Genomic DNA, 15267 nt, shown 5'->3' with positions numbered 1-15267 from the left:
AGTGAGCCTGTAGGCCTTTGTCCAGCGATGGAGGTTAAAAAAACAGGCCTTTTCACTCCTTCTGATTACTACACAGTATGCTGCTGCCATGGAGCTTGTGCTGCTTAACTCCTTGTAAAGGCAGTAATCTTCTGGTCCAAAAGGACTTCAGTCCATGAAACAGGTCTATGTCATGTTGCACTCGCATGTCTGTGTTAGCCTATGGCAACAAAAATCAGCATTAGGGATGCACACATCTTTACATTTGGGGCATGTTAGAAATGGGGTCTTTGGTTGGCAGTCAGGTTACCCCCTGTCCAAGCAAGGGCCCTCGCTCTAGTCAGGGTAAAAGAGAATCACCCTCAGCTAACCCCTGCTTACCCCCTTGGTAGCCTGGCACGAGCAGTAGGCTTAACTTCAGAGTGGTAGGTGTAAAGTATTTGTGCCAACACACACAGTACACTACAAAATGACACAACACAGGTTTAGAAAAATAGTCAAGTTATCACTAAAATGCAAAAAGAGTCTTCATGTAATTTTAAACACAACGCTAATGCTGTTAGCGTGAAAATGTACCCTGGGTGCGTCAAAAGTTAGCCCACACGGCGAGTGTGCGTCAAAAAGGGCTTGCGATGCTTCGATTTCACTCACGAGCGAGACCATGCGTCGTTCCTCCTTTGGTCGGGTCAGCGTGTGTCGTTTCTTCTCTCTGCAGGAGAGCAATTTGTTGATCCGGTCAGTGCTCTTGGGTCTGGGCAGGCCTTGCGTTGTTTTTACATGCCTGACGGTGTTTGCGTTGGAAACCCAGCCGCACGATGATCCGAAACCCACGCAGCGCGGGTTGCGATCTCACTAGCCTCCGTCAGCGATGCTGTGCGTCGTTTCTCCAGCCCCGGGCATCGATCTTTGGGTTGTGTTGCAGGCAAGTGATGATTTTCAACCACAAAGCCGGCGGAGCGTCGATTTTTCAGCAGCAGATTGGAGTCACGTTGATCTTTTCCCCGCACAGCATTCTGTGCGTGGATTTCTCACTCATGGGCTGCCAGTTTCTCCTTTCAGGGTCCCAGGAACTGGATGGGCACCACTTGGCAGGGTAGGAGTCTCTCCAGAGACTCCAGGTGCTGGCAGAGAGAAGTCTTTGCTATCCCTGAGACTTCAAACAACAGGAGGCAAGCTCTAAATGAAGCCCTTGGAGATCTTCACAAGAAGGAAGGCAACACAAAGTCCAGTCTTTGTTCTCTAGCACAGGCAGAAGCAGCAACTGCAGGATAACTCCACAAAGCAGTCACAGGCAGGGCAGCTCTTCTTCCTCAGCTCTTCAGCTCTTCTCCAGGCAGAGGTTCCTCTTGGTTTCCAGAAGTGTTCTAAAGTCTATGGTTTTGGGTGCCCTTCTTATACCCATTTTGCCCTTTGAAGTAGGCCTACTTCAAAGCCACGTCTCTCTTGTTTGTGAAATCCTGGCTTGCCCAGACCAGGCCCCAGACACACAACAGGGGGTTGGAGACTGAATTGTGTGAGGGGAAGCACAGCCCTTTCAGGTGTAAGTGACCACTCCTCCCCACACTCCTATCACAGATGGCTCATCAGGATATGCAGGCTACACCCCAGCCCCCTTTGTGGCACTGTCTGGTGAGAGGTGCAACCAGCTCAACTGTCAAACTGACCCAGACAGGGTAACCACAAAATGGTTCAAGCAAGAAAATGCTCACTTTCTAAAAGTGGCATTTTCAAACACACAATCTTAAAATCAACTTTACTAAAAGATGTATTTTTAAATTGTGAGCTCAGAGACCCCAAACTCCACATGTCCATCCGCTCCCAAAGGGAACTTACACTTTAATCATATTTAAAGGTAGCCCCCATGTCAGCCTATGAGAGGGACAGGCCTTGCAACAGTGAAAAACGAATTTAGCAATATTTCACTGTCAGGACATATAAAATACATTACTATATGTCCTACCTTAACCATACACTGCACCCTGCCCATGGGGCTACCTAGGGCCTACCTTAGGGCTGTCTTACATGTAAGAAGAGGGAAGGTTTAGGTAAGTGGGTACACTTGCCAAGTCGTTTACAGTTAAAACTGTATACACAGACATTGCAGTGTCATGTCTGAGACATGATTACAGAGCTACTTATGTGGGTGGCACAACCAGTGCTGCAGGCCTACTAGTGGCATTTGATTCACAGGCCCTGTGCACCTCTAGTGCACTTTACTAGGGACTTACTGGTAAATCAAATATGCCAATCATGGAGAAACCAATTACATGCACATTTTGTATAGGAACACTTGCACTTTAGCACCGGTTAGCAGTGGTAAAGTGCCCAGAGTAACAAAAACAGCAAAATCAGAGTCCAGCACACTTCACCATCCTGGTAAACAGAGGCAAAAATTTTAAGGGAGACCATGCCAAGGATGAAAAGTCTCACAGGGCACTTAGGGAAGGGGTGCACAGCTATCACCATTTTAAGGACTTTTCTGTCCCAACCTATATACTTTTTGAATGACAATACCTCTAATTGGAATTAACAGATTGGGAGAGGTCCCTTCTGTTTCGCTTCAGAGCTGGCACAGTCTGGTGTCCCCTGAGCCATGGGCAACAACTAGGTTTTTTTGGGAGCCCCACCCTCGGCCTATACTTGTGATACGACCTCTACACAGTCACTGTTACATTATGTGCTTTTCGGCGAGCATTATAGCCTCACACACCGACTATGGGGGTCATTCCGACCCCGGCGGTCCTTGTCGGCGGGAGCACCGCCAACAGGCTGGCGGTGCCCCGCAGGGCATTCTGACCGCGGCGGTTTGGCCGTTGTCAGAACAGGAAAACCGGCGGTCTCCCGCCGGTTTTCCGCTGCCCTCAGGAATCCTCCATGGCGGCGCAGCTTGCTGCGCCGCCATGGGGATTCCGACACCCCATACCGCCATCCTGTTCCTGGCGGTTCGCCCGCCAGGAACAGGATGGCGGTATGGGGTGTCGTGGGGCTTAGCAGACACTGAAATTCGCGACAGGTGCAACTGCACCCGTCGCACCTTCCCACTCCGCCGGCTCCATTCGGAGCCGGCTTCCTCGTGGGAAGGGGGTTTCCCGCTGGGCTGGCGGGCGGCCTTCTGGGGGTCGCCCGCTAGCCCAGCGGGAAAGCCAGAATGGCCTCCGCGGTCTTTCGACCGCGGAGCGGCCATATGCCCGTTCCCGCCAGGCGGGCGGCTACCGCCGCCCGCCAGCCTCAGAATGAGGCCCTATGTCTCAAAACCCTCTTAAATTCATTGAGGCACTGTAAGTGTAGAAAGGCCTTGCTTCATTTGCAATTATTGAACACACCAGATATCTGCTTTAGCGTGTGCTCTTTTCTTAAGGCTGCAGTTTATGCAAGAAGAAGAATGGAGAGTTAATCGTTATGCTTTTCTTAAAAATCCTGTAATATGAATCCAGTGTGCCTTTTACTGTTTGGATATTTTAATTTATTTTAATTGTCCTGTTCATACATTGTACCTCAAATTCCTTTTTGCACTATCCACTTTACATGAGGACATTACCTGCCTACACCAATCCTGGCCCTATATTGATCTATAACATTGAGGTGTGCTTGGTAATTTGAAATAGTCCTGGTGCCGATGATTCTGTTTTAATATGAGTGTTATTTATTATTTTTGTTTAGGTTTGACTTGTGTCTTTTATGGCCACATTTGGCCCAAATAAAGATGTTATTGAATTGAACTGAATTGAATGATAATATTTTGAATAGTTTATGCTGCAGCTGTATAGATTTAGTTACTAAAATATTTATTTTATAGCTCTGCAATCACGTTTTATTACAAACTTAAAATGTAAAAATATCAAAATAGTAATGTCGATAAATAATGTGCCTCTCTGCTGCTGCAAGCTTCGTGTGACTCTGCTCGGAAGTATTTGTGTAAACTGTGCTGAAGTATTTCCGCGCTTTTCGGTCCGGAGCTCAAATAGGCAATTGATGTCAGTCATATTAGAAATACATAGAGTGAGGAAAGAGAAAGTGAAATGTAGGCCTGCAAAAACAGGCCAGTTATTAAATATGGAGCCAAAATACGTATTTCTCTGCAGTGATGTATGCAGTGATTCCATTTTACTTCATTAAAGTGCAGAATGTCCGCATCCAAACTCTTATCTAATAACGCTACTGAATGCAGAAAATCTCAATACCGCGCTTTCTACTAACTTCTCTAAACATCTTTGTGTTTTTCAGGCATGAAAGTCAGCTAAATGTAATGTTTGTAGGTGGTCCAAACCAAAGGACAGATTATCATATTGAGGAGGGTGAAGAGGTAAGCTGTGTCTTGTTTTTGCAGCATCCCCTGGAGGAACCTTAACTGAATATTTTATTTTTTATCAACTCGTCACCAGAGTGCTTTAATCAACAGTATTTCTGCGATTTTTTATTTTTAGGCTTTTTCCCATAGTCTTACTTGCTTGGGGAAAATCGTGTTGTGTGGCGTTTTCATAACTAAGAGGAGGCACATTTGTATGATAGAAAGATTAGAGGTTCAAAATGAAACCGTTTTTAGTAACTCAAATTAGCCAAAACCACCCTCACCTCTGGGCGTATGAAATTAAACGACGGTGTTTGAAGCAAAACTTCTGAATACAGAATGACATCGACAGGATTTGTGTAGGTCCCGGCAAGGTATATTTTGAGGCCCCCTGTTTGGAATAAATTTGAATTTAATACCCTGTTTCAGCTCATTAAAGTCCTCCTGTCAACAAGCACATTTTGAATAATACGTTAAACCTTCCGAAAAAATGGTACGCAAAAACAGCTTAGAGTTTATGCTGCTTACTGTCTGTCGTCCAAACAGTTCCAAAAAAGCTTGATTAAGCATTGATAAACCCATTTTTTTTAGTTTGGGTCTAAAAGGATTTTACTTGTAACCTCAATATTTTATCTGAAATTCGGTGGCTAACCAACTTGTTACTCCCATTGTAGATATGCTAAGGTTGATTTGTTAGATATTTAGTGGCATATTTACAAGAAAGTGCATTGGATCCCCCACTTTTCTTGAGTCGCCCCTGCCCCACCTAATGACACCATGGTTGCGCTGTATTTACAATAGGGCACTCCACGGCAGTTGTAAGGACAAAAGCATCATAATTTTAGACGCCTTTGCTGCACTAGCGTCAAAAATGTTTACGCTAGTGCGGCAAAGCACTGGGAGGCCCACCGATTAGAATGGGTGCGTCATTTTAATACCTGCTCTGAGCAGGCATTAAAAATGATGGGAAAAAATTGCGCGGTGAAATGTTCTAAATTTCACTGTGCCATTTTTCCAGGCCCCCCTGCGTTGGAACACCCCCCTGCATACATTATGCCTGGCTCAGGCATAATGTGGCACAAGGTTTTACAAAGTGGCCTCCTTAACGCCACCTTAGCATGAAACAAAATTATGCTAGTGCGACGCAAGGTGGCACTAGGGGCTTGTAAGTATGCCTCTTAGGGCTAAGACATATTATTAAAATAAGAGGGATGCACATTGTGCTTGATATTGTCGGTTTAGTTATTAAGTACTTTTAACCGCAAATATATGTTGCTGCAGTAGTAAATATTAAAGCGCTGCTCCCAGGAGTTTCCCCATTCACTTGGTTATAATTGACTAGCTTTCTCCTAATTCCTCCCCCCCGACTTATCTTTCCTCTCTGCTTTATTTGTGTGCACTTCTCTTGCTTGACAGTTACTTGCGATCCTGTTGAGTGAGATGAATGGGATGGGTAAAGATAAATGAGATGGAGTTAGGCAGCAAGAGAATAAGAGATGTGTGAATCAGAGTGAGATGGGGTGGAAATAGAAATGATGCAGATAGAAATGTTTTGCAAAGAGAGAAGTAAAGTAAATCGAGAAATGTGAGAAAGCCAGAAGGAGGTAGAAAGGGAAAGATGTATGTAGTGAAAAAGAGATCGAGAAGTAGGTAAGATTTAACATGCTGTAGAGCAAGATACAAATAGGGAGAAGGAAATATAGGAGTACAGTACTTCAAGGGTTGAGGTAGAGAGACAGGTGGTGTAGAAAAATACATGAATTAGGTAGAGGTAAGTACTGAAAGTGGTAGACAGTGTGACTTGAGGAAGAAAAGACATGCAAGATAGACAGAAAAATGAGAAGTATTGAGCAGCAGAACAGTTGAAGAGAGTAGTGTGGAAGAGGGATATGCAGAAAAAAGGATGAAGATTTGAAAGAGAAATGTGGAGTAGAGCAAAAATAGGAAGCTAACATTTCTCCATGTTTGTGCCTGCTTCAAGGAGATTTTTCTATGCAAAGCTTGGTCTGCTTTCTTAGTCAGTGCTACACTCCTGCAATGTTTCTCTGTGGAAACATTTACGTGTAATTCCTGGGGATATTCTCATAAATTCAAAATGCACAACCAGTGAAAGTGTGTGGAACTCTTGTGAGAAAACTCCAAATGACCCCATTACCCCTCAAGCCAACCTCAGAAACTCGAAAATGTGAAGTAAAATTGCCCTTGGTGGTAACGGATTTACCCTGGCACAGTTTTCCTGCCCGGCAGATCTGCCCACTTGCCATGAGGACCCAAGTCAATGTTGCATTCAGAAAACTGATATTGACACCGCAAAAATGTTTTATTTATTTAAATATTAATGAGACATGGCAGGGCATTAAGCTAGCATAACAAGCGCGTCAATAATTGCAATTATGCTTATCCTGACAACATAGTCAAGAAAAGCTCTAGTATCAACGGAAAAGCACAATATTTTTCTACATGTTTCATATACTCTTATAGCCTACACTGATGTCTTGACAAGGTACTAGCAAGGGAACATGAAAGCATCATTCAAAATCTTAATGATTTGTATCATCTTTCTCGATTTTATGCATGACTAGGTGACAACTGGCCCCATATTAAATAAAATGCTATTAATCTCTTGGACAAGTTTCAAACCTCATTTCCAAAATCTTGGAGAGGATAGTGATATTGTTGCTTCAGGAGACCACATTCAACCACAGGTATTGGAGCTTCTACCCTTTACAATGGGCGTGGAAGGGTCATTATAGACATATGACAACTGCTCCAGTGTGCAAGCAATTCAGCCATTCCAGACAACTCCACATTATTTGACACTCAAGATTACATCATCCTGATGGGAGGAACCAGAATAATTAAAATTTGAAGAGTAGTTTAAAATTGTGTTTTTTTCAGTCCAACCTTATGCAGATTAGGTCAGTTGGTAGGTCTTGTGCTAGTGTGAGGAAAGGTTAGGGTTTAGCAGATTCTTTTTTTATGCCTGTAAAAACCCCCACTGTTCGCTTTTAGACCTCTTGTCTTTTTGTTTTAGTGCATGATGTCTAACTCAGTGTAACTTTACACTGAGTTAGACATTGTGTCCAACTCAATGTAATGCTCCTGTCAAAATGATTATTAGCTGCAAATAAGCAGCTCTCACCTTTTTGGATAAGATTATCTGCCTGTAGACAGATGGAGTAGGAGGCTTTGGTTAGACTGCACACTTTCTGTACAGTCTGAGGAGAAGACTTGTCTGATTCAGCCTGTCATCTGCACACAGTTAGCCTTGTGGGCATTCGGGACCCATAATCTGTAGTGCTTTTACTTTTTGCACAGGATGGCTAAAAGTTGTTAGAAGTGCATTTTTCGACTGGCCAGTTCAGAACCGAGATGTAACAAGGTGGCAGTATTATATGTGGCATGACTGGGAAGTCTTGCCATATAATCCTAGCACATTACCCAGAAGTGGACTTTGGGTTCCCACTAGTAAACCTTAGCTTAGTCCTGGTAGTGTGGCAAAGAGCAGTCAGTCTACTTAGAGGAACATGTGTAAACAGGACCAGAGAAGTAGCTTGCAGCATTGTCTAGAGGACTTAAAATGAGGAATTACTCTCAGGACCAAACAAGCAGCTAGCAGCACTTCCTAGGGACTAAGATGAGAAATTAACACTGGGACCAGAGAAGCAGTTGCAACACTGTCCATAGGACTTAGATTGAGAAGTTACCACTGGAACCAGAGAAACAGCTGCAACATTGTGTACAGAACTAAGAATGAGGAATTACCACTAGGACCAGAGAAGCAGCTAACAGCACTGTCTAGAGGAGTTAAAATGAGGAATTACCACTGGGACCAGAAACGTAGCTTTAGCATTGTCTACAGGAATAAGAAAGATGAATTACCACTGGAACCAGAGAAGCAGCTAGCAGCACTGTGTAGGGGATTTAGAATGAGGAGTTACAACTGGATCCTGAGAAGCAGCTGCAGCACTGTCTAGAGGACAAAGAATGAGGAATAACCACTGGGACTGGAGAAGCAGCCAGCAGCACTTCTTAGAGGTCTTAGAATGAGGAATTACCACTGGATCTTAGAACCAGCTGCAACACTGTGTAGAGGACCTAGAATGACGAATTACCACTGGGTCCATAGAAGCAGCTGCAGCATTGTCCACAGGACTAAGAATGAGGAGTTACCACTGGGACCAAAGGAGAAGCTAGCAGCACTGTCTAGAGGACTTACAATGAGTAATTACTCTTGGGACCAGAGAAGCAGCTAGCAGCACTGCCTATAGTATTAAGAATGAGGATTTACCACTGGGACCAGAGAAGAAGCTGCAGCTCTATTTAGAGGACTTTAGAATGACAGTAGTTGAATGCGTGTCTGCCACAGTGTGGAAAACACACACACAGAGCTAATTATTTCTAAAACAGCAGTGGATGGGAAAGTGGCTTGGAAAACATCAATTAAGTATACCCAGGCATAGACGCAAGAACAAACAAAAACTGAAATCTTTGGTGCCTTTCCAAACATTGGGGGTTATTACAACTTTGGAGGAGGTGTTAATCCATCCCAAAATTGACGGTAAAGTGCCGGATATACCACCAGCCGTATTACGAGTTCCATAGGATATAATGGACTCGTAATACGGCTGGTGGTATATCCGTCACTTTACCGTCACTTTTGGGATGGATTAACACCTCCTCCAAAGTTGTAATAACCCCCATTGTGTTTTCACTGGTGTGGTGTGAACACATTGCTATGGCCAACCAAAAGAAGGCTGCAGTGCCCAGAAGGGAGGAGGGGCCATCACACGCTGTAACAGGAGGAAGCGTGAATGTAGCGTGATGGCCAACATAAAAGTTCTCTTAGTTAAATAGCCTGGGAGGGAACTAAGCACACAAGGAGGGACATTTAGAAAACTGCACCAATAAAAAGGAAGCATTTAAGACAACTGCAATAAAGAACGAATGGCAAGAGTGGGCATGGTTAAAGCCCATAGAATAAATACATCATGTCTTGCAGACAGCGCATGCGCGCTGCCTAGGCTCTACCTAAAAATGGATTAGCTGGAATACATTGTGTCTCAGAATCAAAGTGAGACTTAGAGCATTTTGGTGGGTAAGCAACTGTATATGCAAAGAGAGGCCCGGGTAATTGAGCTTGCTCTTCCCCATTACTGTGAGAGTCGAGTAATAAAAGTGCTTGTCGTACCCAATTCTTGTAATTTTTCAGACAGCGCAGCAACTAAATATGCTGCTCTGTGTTGTGCAAGGTGGAAAAAATAGTGCTGAGTCATATATATTTAGATTGACCTGCTGCTGCTGTCATGGCCTTTACAGGTTCATGACTCTCCCAGTAAAAAATATTTTGCTTAGACAAACATAGAAGGATCCCACCCACTGGATGTATCCTGTGGCCTTTAGAGCACAAATGAAAACATTTCTCCTGGTTAGAAGTGACTTCAAGAAAGTGTCAATTTGTGATGTAAAGTCTAGTCTGCCAGCCTATTTATTTATTTATGCAGTTTTATACAGTGTGTACATAAGCCACACCAGAATGCATTGCAGTAGTTTACTTGAAGTCTTGCAACATTGAGGAGTATGGGAACATTTTTGTAGCAGGTGTATCACAAATCTAACTAGAGGGAAGGAAAATAGAATTGTAAACACAAAGCAAAATTGAGCTAAAAGAAATTATAGATACGTAAATATGTTAACTGTAGACATATGCCTGGTTATCATAGCTTGAGTGAAAGAGATACTTATTAAGTGATTTAGGTGCACAAATACTAGGAGCAAATTCATGCCAGTTATTCGCTATGTGTGAATTTGCACCCAAAAATGGATCTAATGATTCTTACAGTTTTATGATTGTGGGTGAATACCCCATGTGAGTAAATCTGCTCATGTGGTGGACTGTGGGTATTGCAGGAGCGGCATCTGTAAAAAGTAGTGAAAAATGTTTTTAGGACAATTAGAAGGGATAATCTGTCCATCACTAAACTGCATCCCAAAGTGGTAGTTGCCTACTACCACCAAACAGATATCAAACGACAAGTGTAGAAGGCACCTAAAAAAATAACTTCTCTCAACACAAAGCTACCTAATATAACAAAAGAGTGAGAATACATTACATCAAAAGCTCAGTTACATAGTATTTCTATAAAATGAATAGATCAATACAACATTGTAACTCTGTGCAATATTCTTATAGTGGAACAGCCAACACATGTTTCACACCTCTTGGAGCTTTCTTAATGCTGCAACAACAGAAAACAAAACATCTACATAATCAAATCAAAGATCACTACCAAGTCACTATAGAATTCAGGCCAGATTTAAGAAGCCCCTGGTACCACCTTGTAGCACATTAGCGTAATGTTTTACACTAATGTAGCGTTAGGTTGGCAAAAACGTTGCACTATATTTACACGTATTGCGCCACTTTTTAAACCCCTGGTCCACATTATGCCTGCACCATGCATATTGTATGCAAGGGGGCAGTCCGGTGTTAGGCAGCCTAGAAAAATGGTGCAGTGGAATCTAGATTCCACTGCACCACTTTTAGTGTCATTTTTAATGTCTGAATGACACTCCCATTGTTTTTAATGGGCCTCCTTTCAAACATTTTGGTGCTAATCCTGCAAAGTGCCAGACTAGCATCAAACATTTTGATGCTAGTTCCCTAATGTGCCCTCTTGTGTGCATGGTGGCATTAGGGGGATGGAATGGGGTGCCAGAAAAAGTGGCGCATCATGATATGATGCGCTACTTTTCATAACTATGCTCCTTCATTCGTACACACCACCAGTTTATCCTGAAAACAATTCTTCTACTGCTCCCTCATACAAAATTGGAAAAACATATAACTTTTTATTAACGTACAAAACTACTTGTAACCAAGAGATGGAACAGCAGTGCATCAACAATTAGAAATACTTTCTAACATTTATGAAGGTAAATGATTTAATATTTATATATCTTTTAGATGAGAAAAAACACACTCATTTTAATAATGGATATCATCACAAAAGAAATCATAAAAATTACCTTTTTCAAAAGAGAAGAACCTCTAACTACTCTACCTGGTTATCATTTTAATGCAGCAGCCACTTTATCCCATTCTCCATAAATATGTACCACACGAGTGCCCTTCCTCTAATCTGGTATCATCACTGTCAGTCACATAAACAATCAGTCATCTAAAAAAGTCTAGGAAAGACTCAAGTATATAGTTCACATGATTCACCTCAACATCCCACAGAGAGATAGGAATCTATGAGGAACACCTCAACAGCGTGCTTATACCCAATAAAGAACATATGGTCAAGAATGAACCTTACTATTCAATCATCATTCCTCAACACTTTCTGCTTAAAGTTTCTATAGCTTTAGTCAGTTAATGGAACACCCATAATAAGGGATAGCCTTTCTCTGCAAGATAAAAATAGTACTCAGAAAATCAAAACAGTTGTGGCCGAACTTGAAACTCAAAACTAGATTGCCCCATATCATTGCACATAACTTCAAAAGTAAATCAGCATCTCCAGCAGAGTGAGAATCATGGATCATTCCATTGCATAATTTAAATACCAATTGCTACCAATTCTGAGCACTCAAAAGCCAGTTTTTAAATTTAATGTAGTTAACAAGTAGACTAACCTCCTCCCCGAAAGCAGAAAAACAGAAAAGGAAAGACTGTGCCTGTTGTTTTCTTCAGGGACTACAAGTCCCAGGCTGCCATTTGTGGCTGCAAGGAGGGGCCATAACACTGCACTATTAAGTGCTTGCCTGCACAAGAGACTTTACCTGCGTCTTCATGGATTACGAGTCCCAGGGGCCATACCACTTGTCATAAAGCACTCACTTGCACCCCCCTGCACGGGAAACTTCACCTGCTGCTTTCATCAGGGACTTTAAGTTTCAGGGTGGCATTGGTGACTGCAAGAAGGGGGCATGCCACTGCAGCATAAAGTGCTCACCCACACCCTGCTGCTCGGGAGAATTTGCCTGTTGCTTTCTTCAGCGACTACGAGTCCTAGTGTGCTATTGGTGACTGCAAAGAGGGACCATACTACCACGCTATACAGTGCAGACCCGCACCCTGTTGCACGGGACTTGCCCGGGTGCCCATAAGATGCTGGGCCTTCCCAGCTTTATCTGGTGAGTCTAATCTGCAACTTTGCATTTGGAAGTTTGTTGTTTCATTTGTTGCCCTCCCCCACTCCTGTACGCCAGTACAACTGCTCGCAAATAGGGTGGCAGAATGTAGAAATGGAAATTGCCAGAGGGAGACAGCCAGTAGTACCCACATCTTCGTGACTGAGCACCACACTTAACTCATTTCTGCCAAGGGCCGACAGAAGTGATAGCTAAAGAAATTGACTTGGCAGAAATGAGACTGTCCCTGGAGCTTGTTATTCTCCCCATCTAGCATATTGCCTGTTCCCTAATGGCTAAGGAGGCTATCAATCTTTGTAAAGGTTTACTTATGATCTGCCAGGCCCCTAGTCTTTCACCAGTAGGTGGACCACTAGTAAATAGGAAATGTTAGGCTAAGGTCTCTGGGTGTCTCAAGGCTGTGACCACAGCAAAAAAAGCAAAAGCTAAAACAACGGTGGCCAGTAGAGTGGGGGATTATCATGACTCTTGCGCATGTTTCACTGGCTCTGTGCTTTAATGTGGGACTAGATGCTGGACAGACTTAAGGAGAACACCTGTGTATGTGATTCCTCCAAATTGTGGGGCACTTCCTTTGCAGCATTGTTGTTCGCAGATGACACCTTAATGCTATCCCGCACCCCAACGGGACTTCGAAATCTGCTCGACAAATTTGTAGAATTTTTTGATTTCCGTGATCTGGAGGTAATCACCTCATAGATGAAGATCATGATGATTAGTCCCCAACAATTGTACAAGGGAGACTTCCAGTGAAGGGAGAGGTATTACAATTTGCGGGAAAATGTGACTATCTGGGAGCAAGGCTAGACACATCTGGTAGTTGGAAGTCCCATCTAAAAAAAGCTAAATTACCTTACTACACAGTGTATCTGCAGTATCCAAAAATATAAAGCAAAAACCCCTAGATCAGTTACTCCAGCGATCGAGGTTTATAAGGCTGAAGCATAGGCTGTGGCCCTATATGGGCTGAAAATTTGGGGATAGGGAACACTAGTGGCAAAACAGTCAAGGAAAACAATTTAAGGAGATCACTATTTAATCTGCCCTAGAGCACCCCATTTGTTCTTATGTCCTTTGGCGCAAGGTTGAAAGGATTGGGAACCTAGCCTCACTAAAACCATTACTCTTCTGGGCCAGATTGTGGTTAACTCCTGAACGCATAACCTCCAGACTTGCTGATGGAAGACGTAATGAACCTCTGTAATTGTAATCTCATCCGCTGGTTCCATCACATCAAAGCTCTCCTTAACGATCTAGGGTTGAGCATGTATTGTAATAATCCCCTATTGATAAATTATAGTACCAAAACTTTGGTCAAAGAGGCATACTGGTAAAGCAGGTTACATATCTGTCATCATAGCACTAAAGCAGGTGGACTGGTTGATAAATTCTTAGACTTTTAAGTGGCTCCTGTCCAGAACCATATATGAGCGCTTATGTACCACCCCAGACTAGTAGACTATATATAATATTTAGATTGGTCACACTGCAAGTAAACAAGTTTACCAGTAAGTGGAAGGCAAGTTTGGCAAGATCACTGCGCTGCACACTTTGTAATTACACTACTGAGGATGTGGAACACTTACTGTTTTTGTTTCAAGCATATGCAAGACCAAAATGGTCATTACTAAGACCACTTTGTAATACTGTGGGTGTGAGGCATTTTAAAACAGCCTACTGAATTTTCTGGGCCAACAGTAAGCCTTCTATAGTTATAAGTCTCAGTAGCTCCCAGTATTCTGTCTGTATAATAAAGAAATCCAAGGGTATTTCCCTGTAAACCATCAAAACTATTTGATCCATATCTTCTTTGTAACCACCAAACTGCTGTTGTATTATTATGTGGAATCAAGTGTTTTTATGTATGCCTAAACAAAATAACATGTAAATGCACTCTTTTTAAGCTTTTATGAATCATCGGGTTTAAATGTTTTCATTTTTTAGATGATAAATATTAGGTTTTATCCAAACTCAGCTGATGGAAATTGATTATGTTTTTATTATACCTGCAATGATATATTATGTGATGTATAATGGGCCTAGTCTTGAAATAAACATAATGAACTGAACTGACTTAAGAAGGTAACAGCACCTCTAGTGGATACAATAGTGAGGCTTGACTCTGCTGTCGTAAATCCCTCAAGCTCCAATTCCACCTGCAACACTGTAGCCCAGCCATCCACAATATCGGGTGTAACAGTAACTACCGCTGGTATAGCGAATAAGGGCCCTAGTAAGGTTTGGGCCTCGCGGGAGGCAAAGAAGATATCAACATGCTTGGTCAGGATGGAAATCCTTGGCCCACTCAGACAATCACTAGTAGTATATGGGACCCTAGCGGCAATGCCTTGGCACTCATTGAGATAACCAGGTCCAACAGTGGACAATTTCTGGCTGAAAATACCACCTGTCTTAATCTTCCTCCTGAATGTAGCTCCTAAGTCATGGTTTTAGGTAACATACCTTGCCTGGCTTCAGTTAAGGAGGAGACAAATGTCAGTCTCAAGATAAAAATTGTCATTGGTTGAATAAAACATTGACTTTAACCTTGCAGAATATAATACATCTCATTCATTTGGAGGGTGGTCTGAGTTGGACTTTCACTTAAGTCACTGAATAGGGATTGCATGGTCATCTGTTGCTGGGACGCAGCCCTTGCAAAGGGTGTAATCTTGTTCCACTCCCAACATGCAAGTAGCCTTCTCAGGAATAATCGTATTGCTGCTTTACCCTTAGGATATTTCTATTGTCATTTAATCAGAGCCCAGGCTGCCAGGTTGTGGGGGAACAAGTGGTCCAGGAGCGATGACTGATGCCTGCAAACCTAATCTCCTCCAACA

At 42.8% G+C, this 15267-nt stretch overlaps 1 protein-coding gene across 2 annotated transcripts in view; it reads left to right on the top strand.

Annotated features, from left to right (window-relative positions):
- Positions 1-15267, top strand: part of HAAO (3-hydroxyanthranilate 3,4-dioxygenase) — a 704001-nt gene that overhangs the window by 160827 nt on the left and 527907 nt on the right. For both annotated transcript variants that reach the window (XM_069236711.1, XM_069236712.1), the window contains exon 2: positions 4204-4282. In XM_069236711.1, the coding sequence (XP_069092812.1) occupies positions 4204-4282 (79 nt within the window). The remainder of the gene's footprint in view (positions 1-4203; positions 4283-15267) is intronic.

The sequence above is a fragment of the Pleurodeles waltl genome, chromosome 5, assembly GCF_031143425.1.
Source record: "Pleurodeles waltl isolate 20211129_DDA chromosome 5, aPleWal1.hap1.20221129, whole genome shotgun sequence".
In the NCBI taxonomy this organism is placed as follows: Eukaryota; Metazoa; Chordata; class Amphibia; order Caudata; family Salamandridae; genus Pleurodeles; species Pleurodeles waltl.
This window is presented reverse-complemented; position numbering and strand designations above follow the sequence as displayed.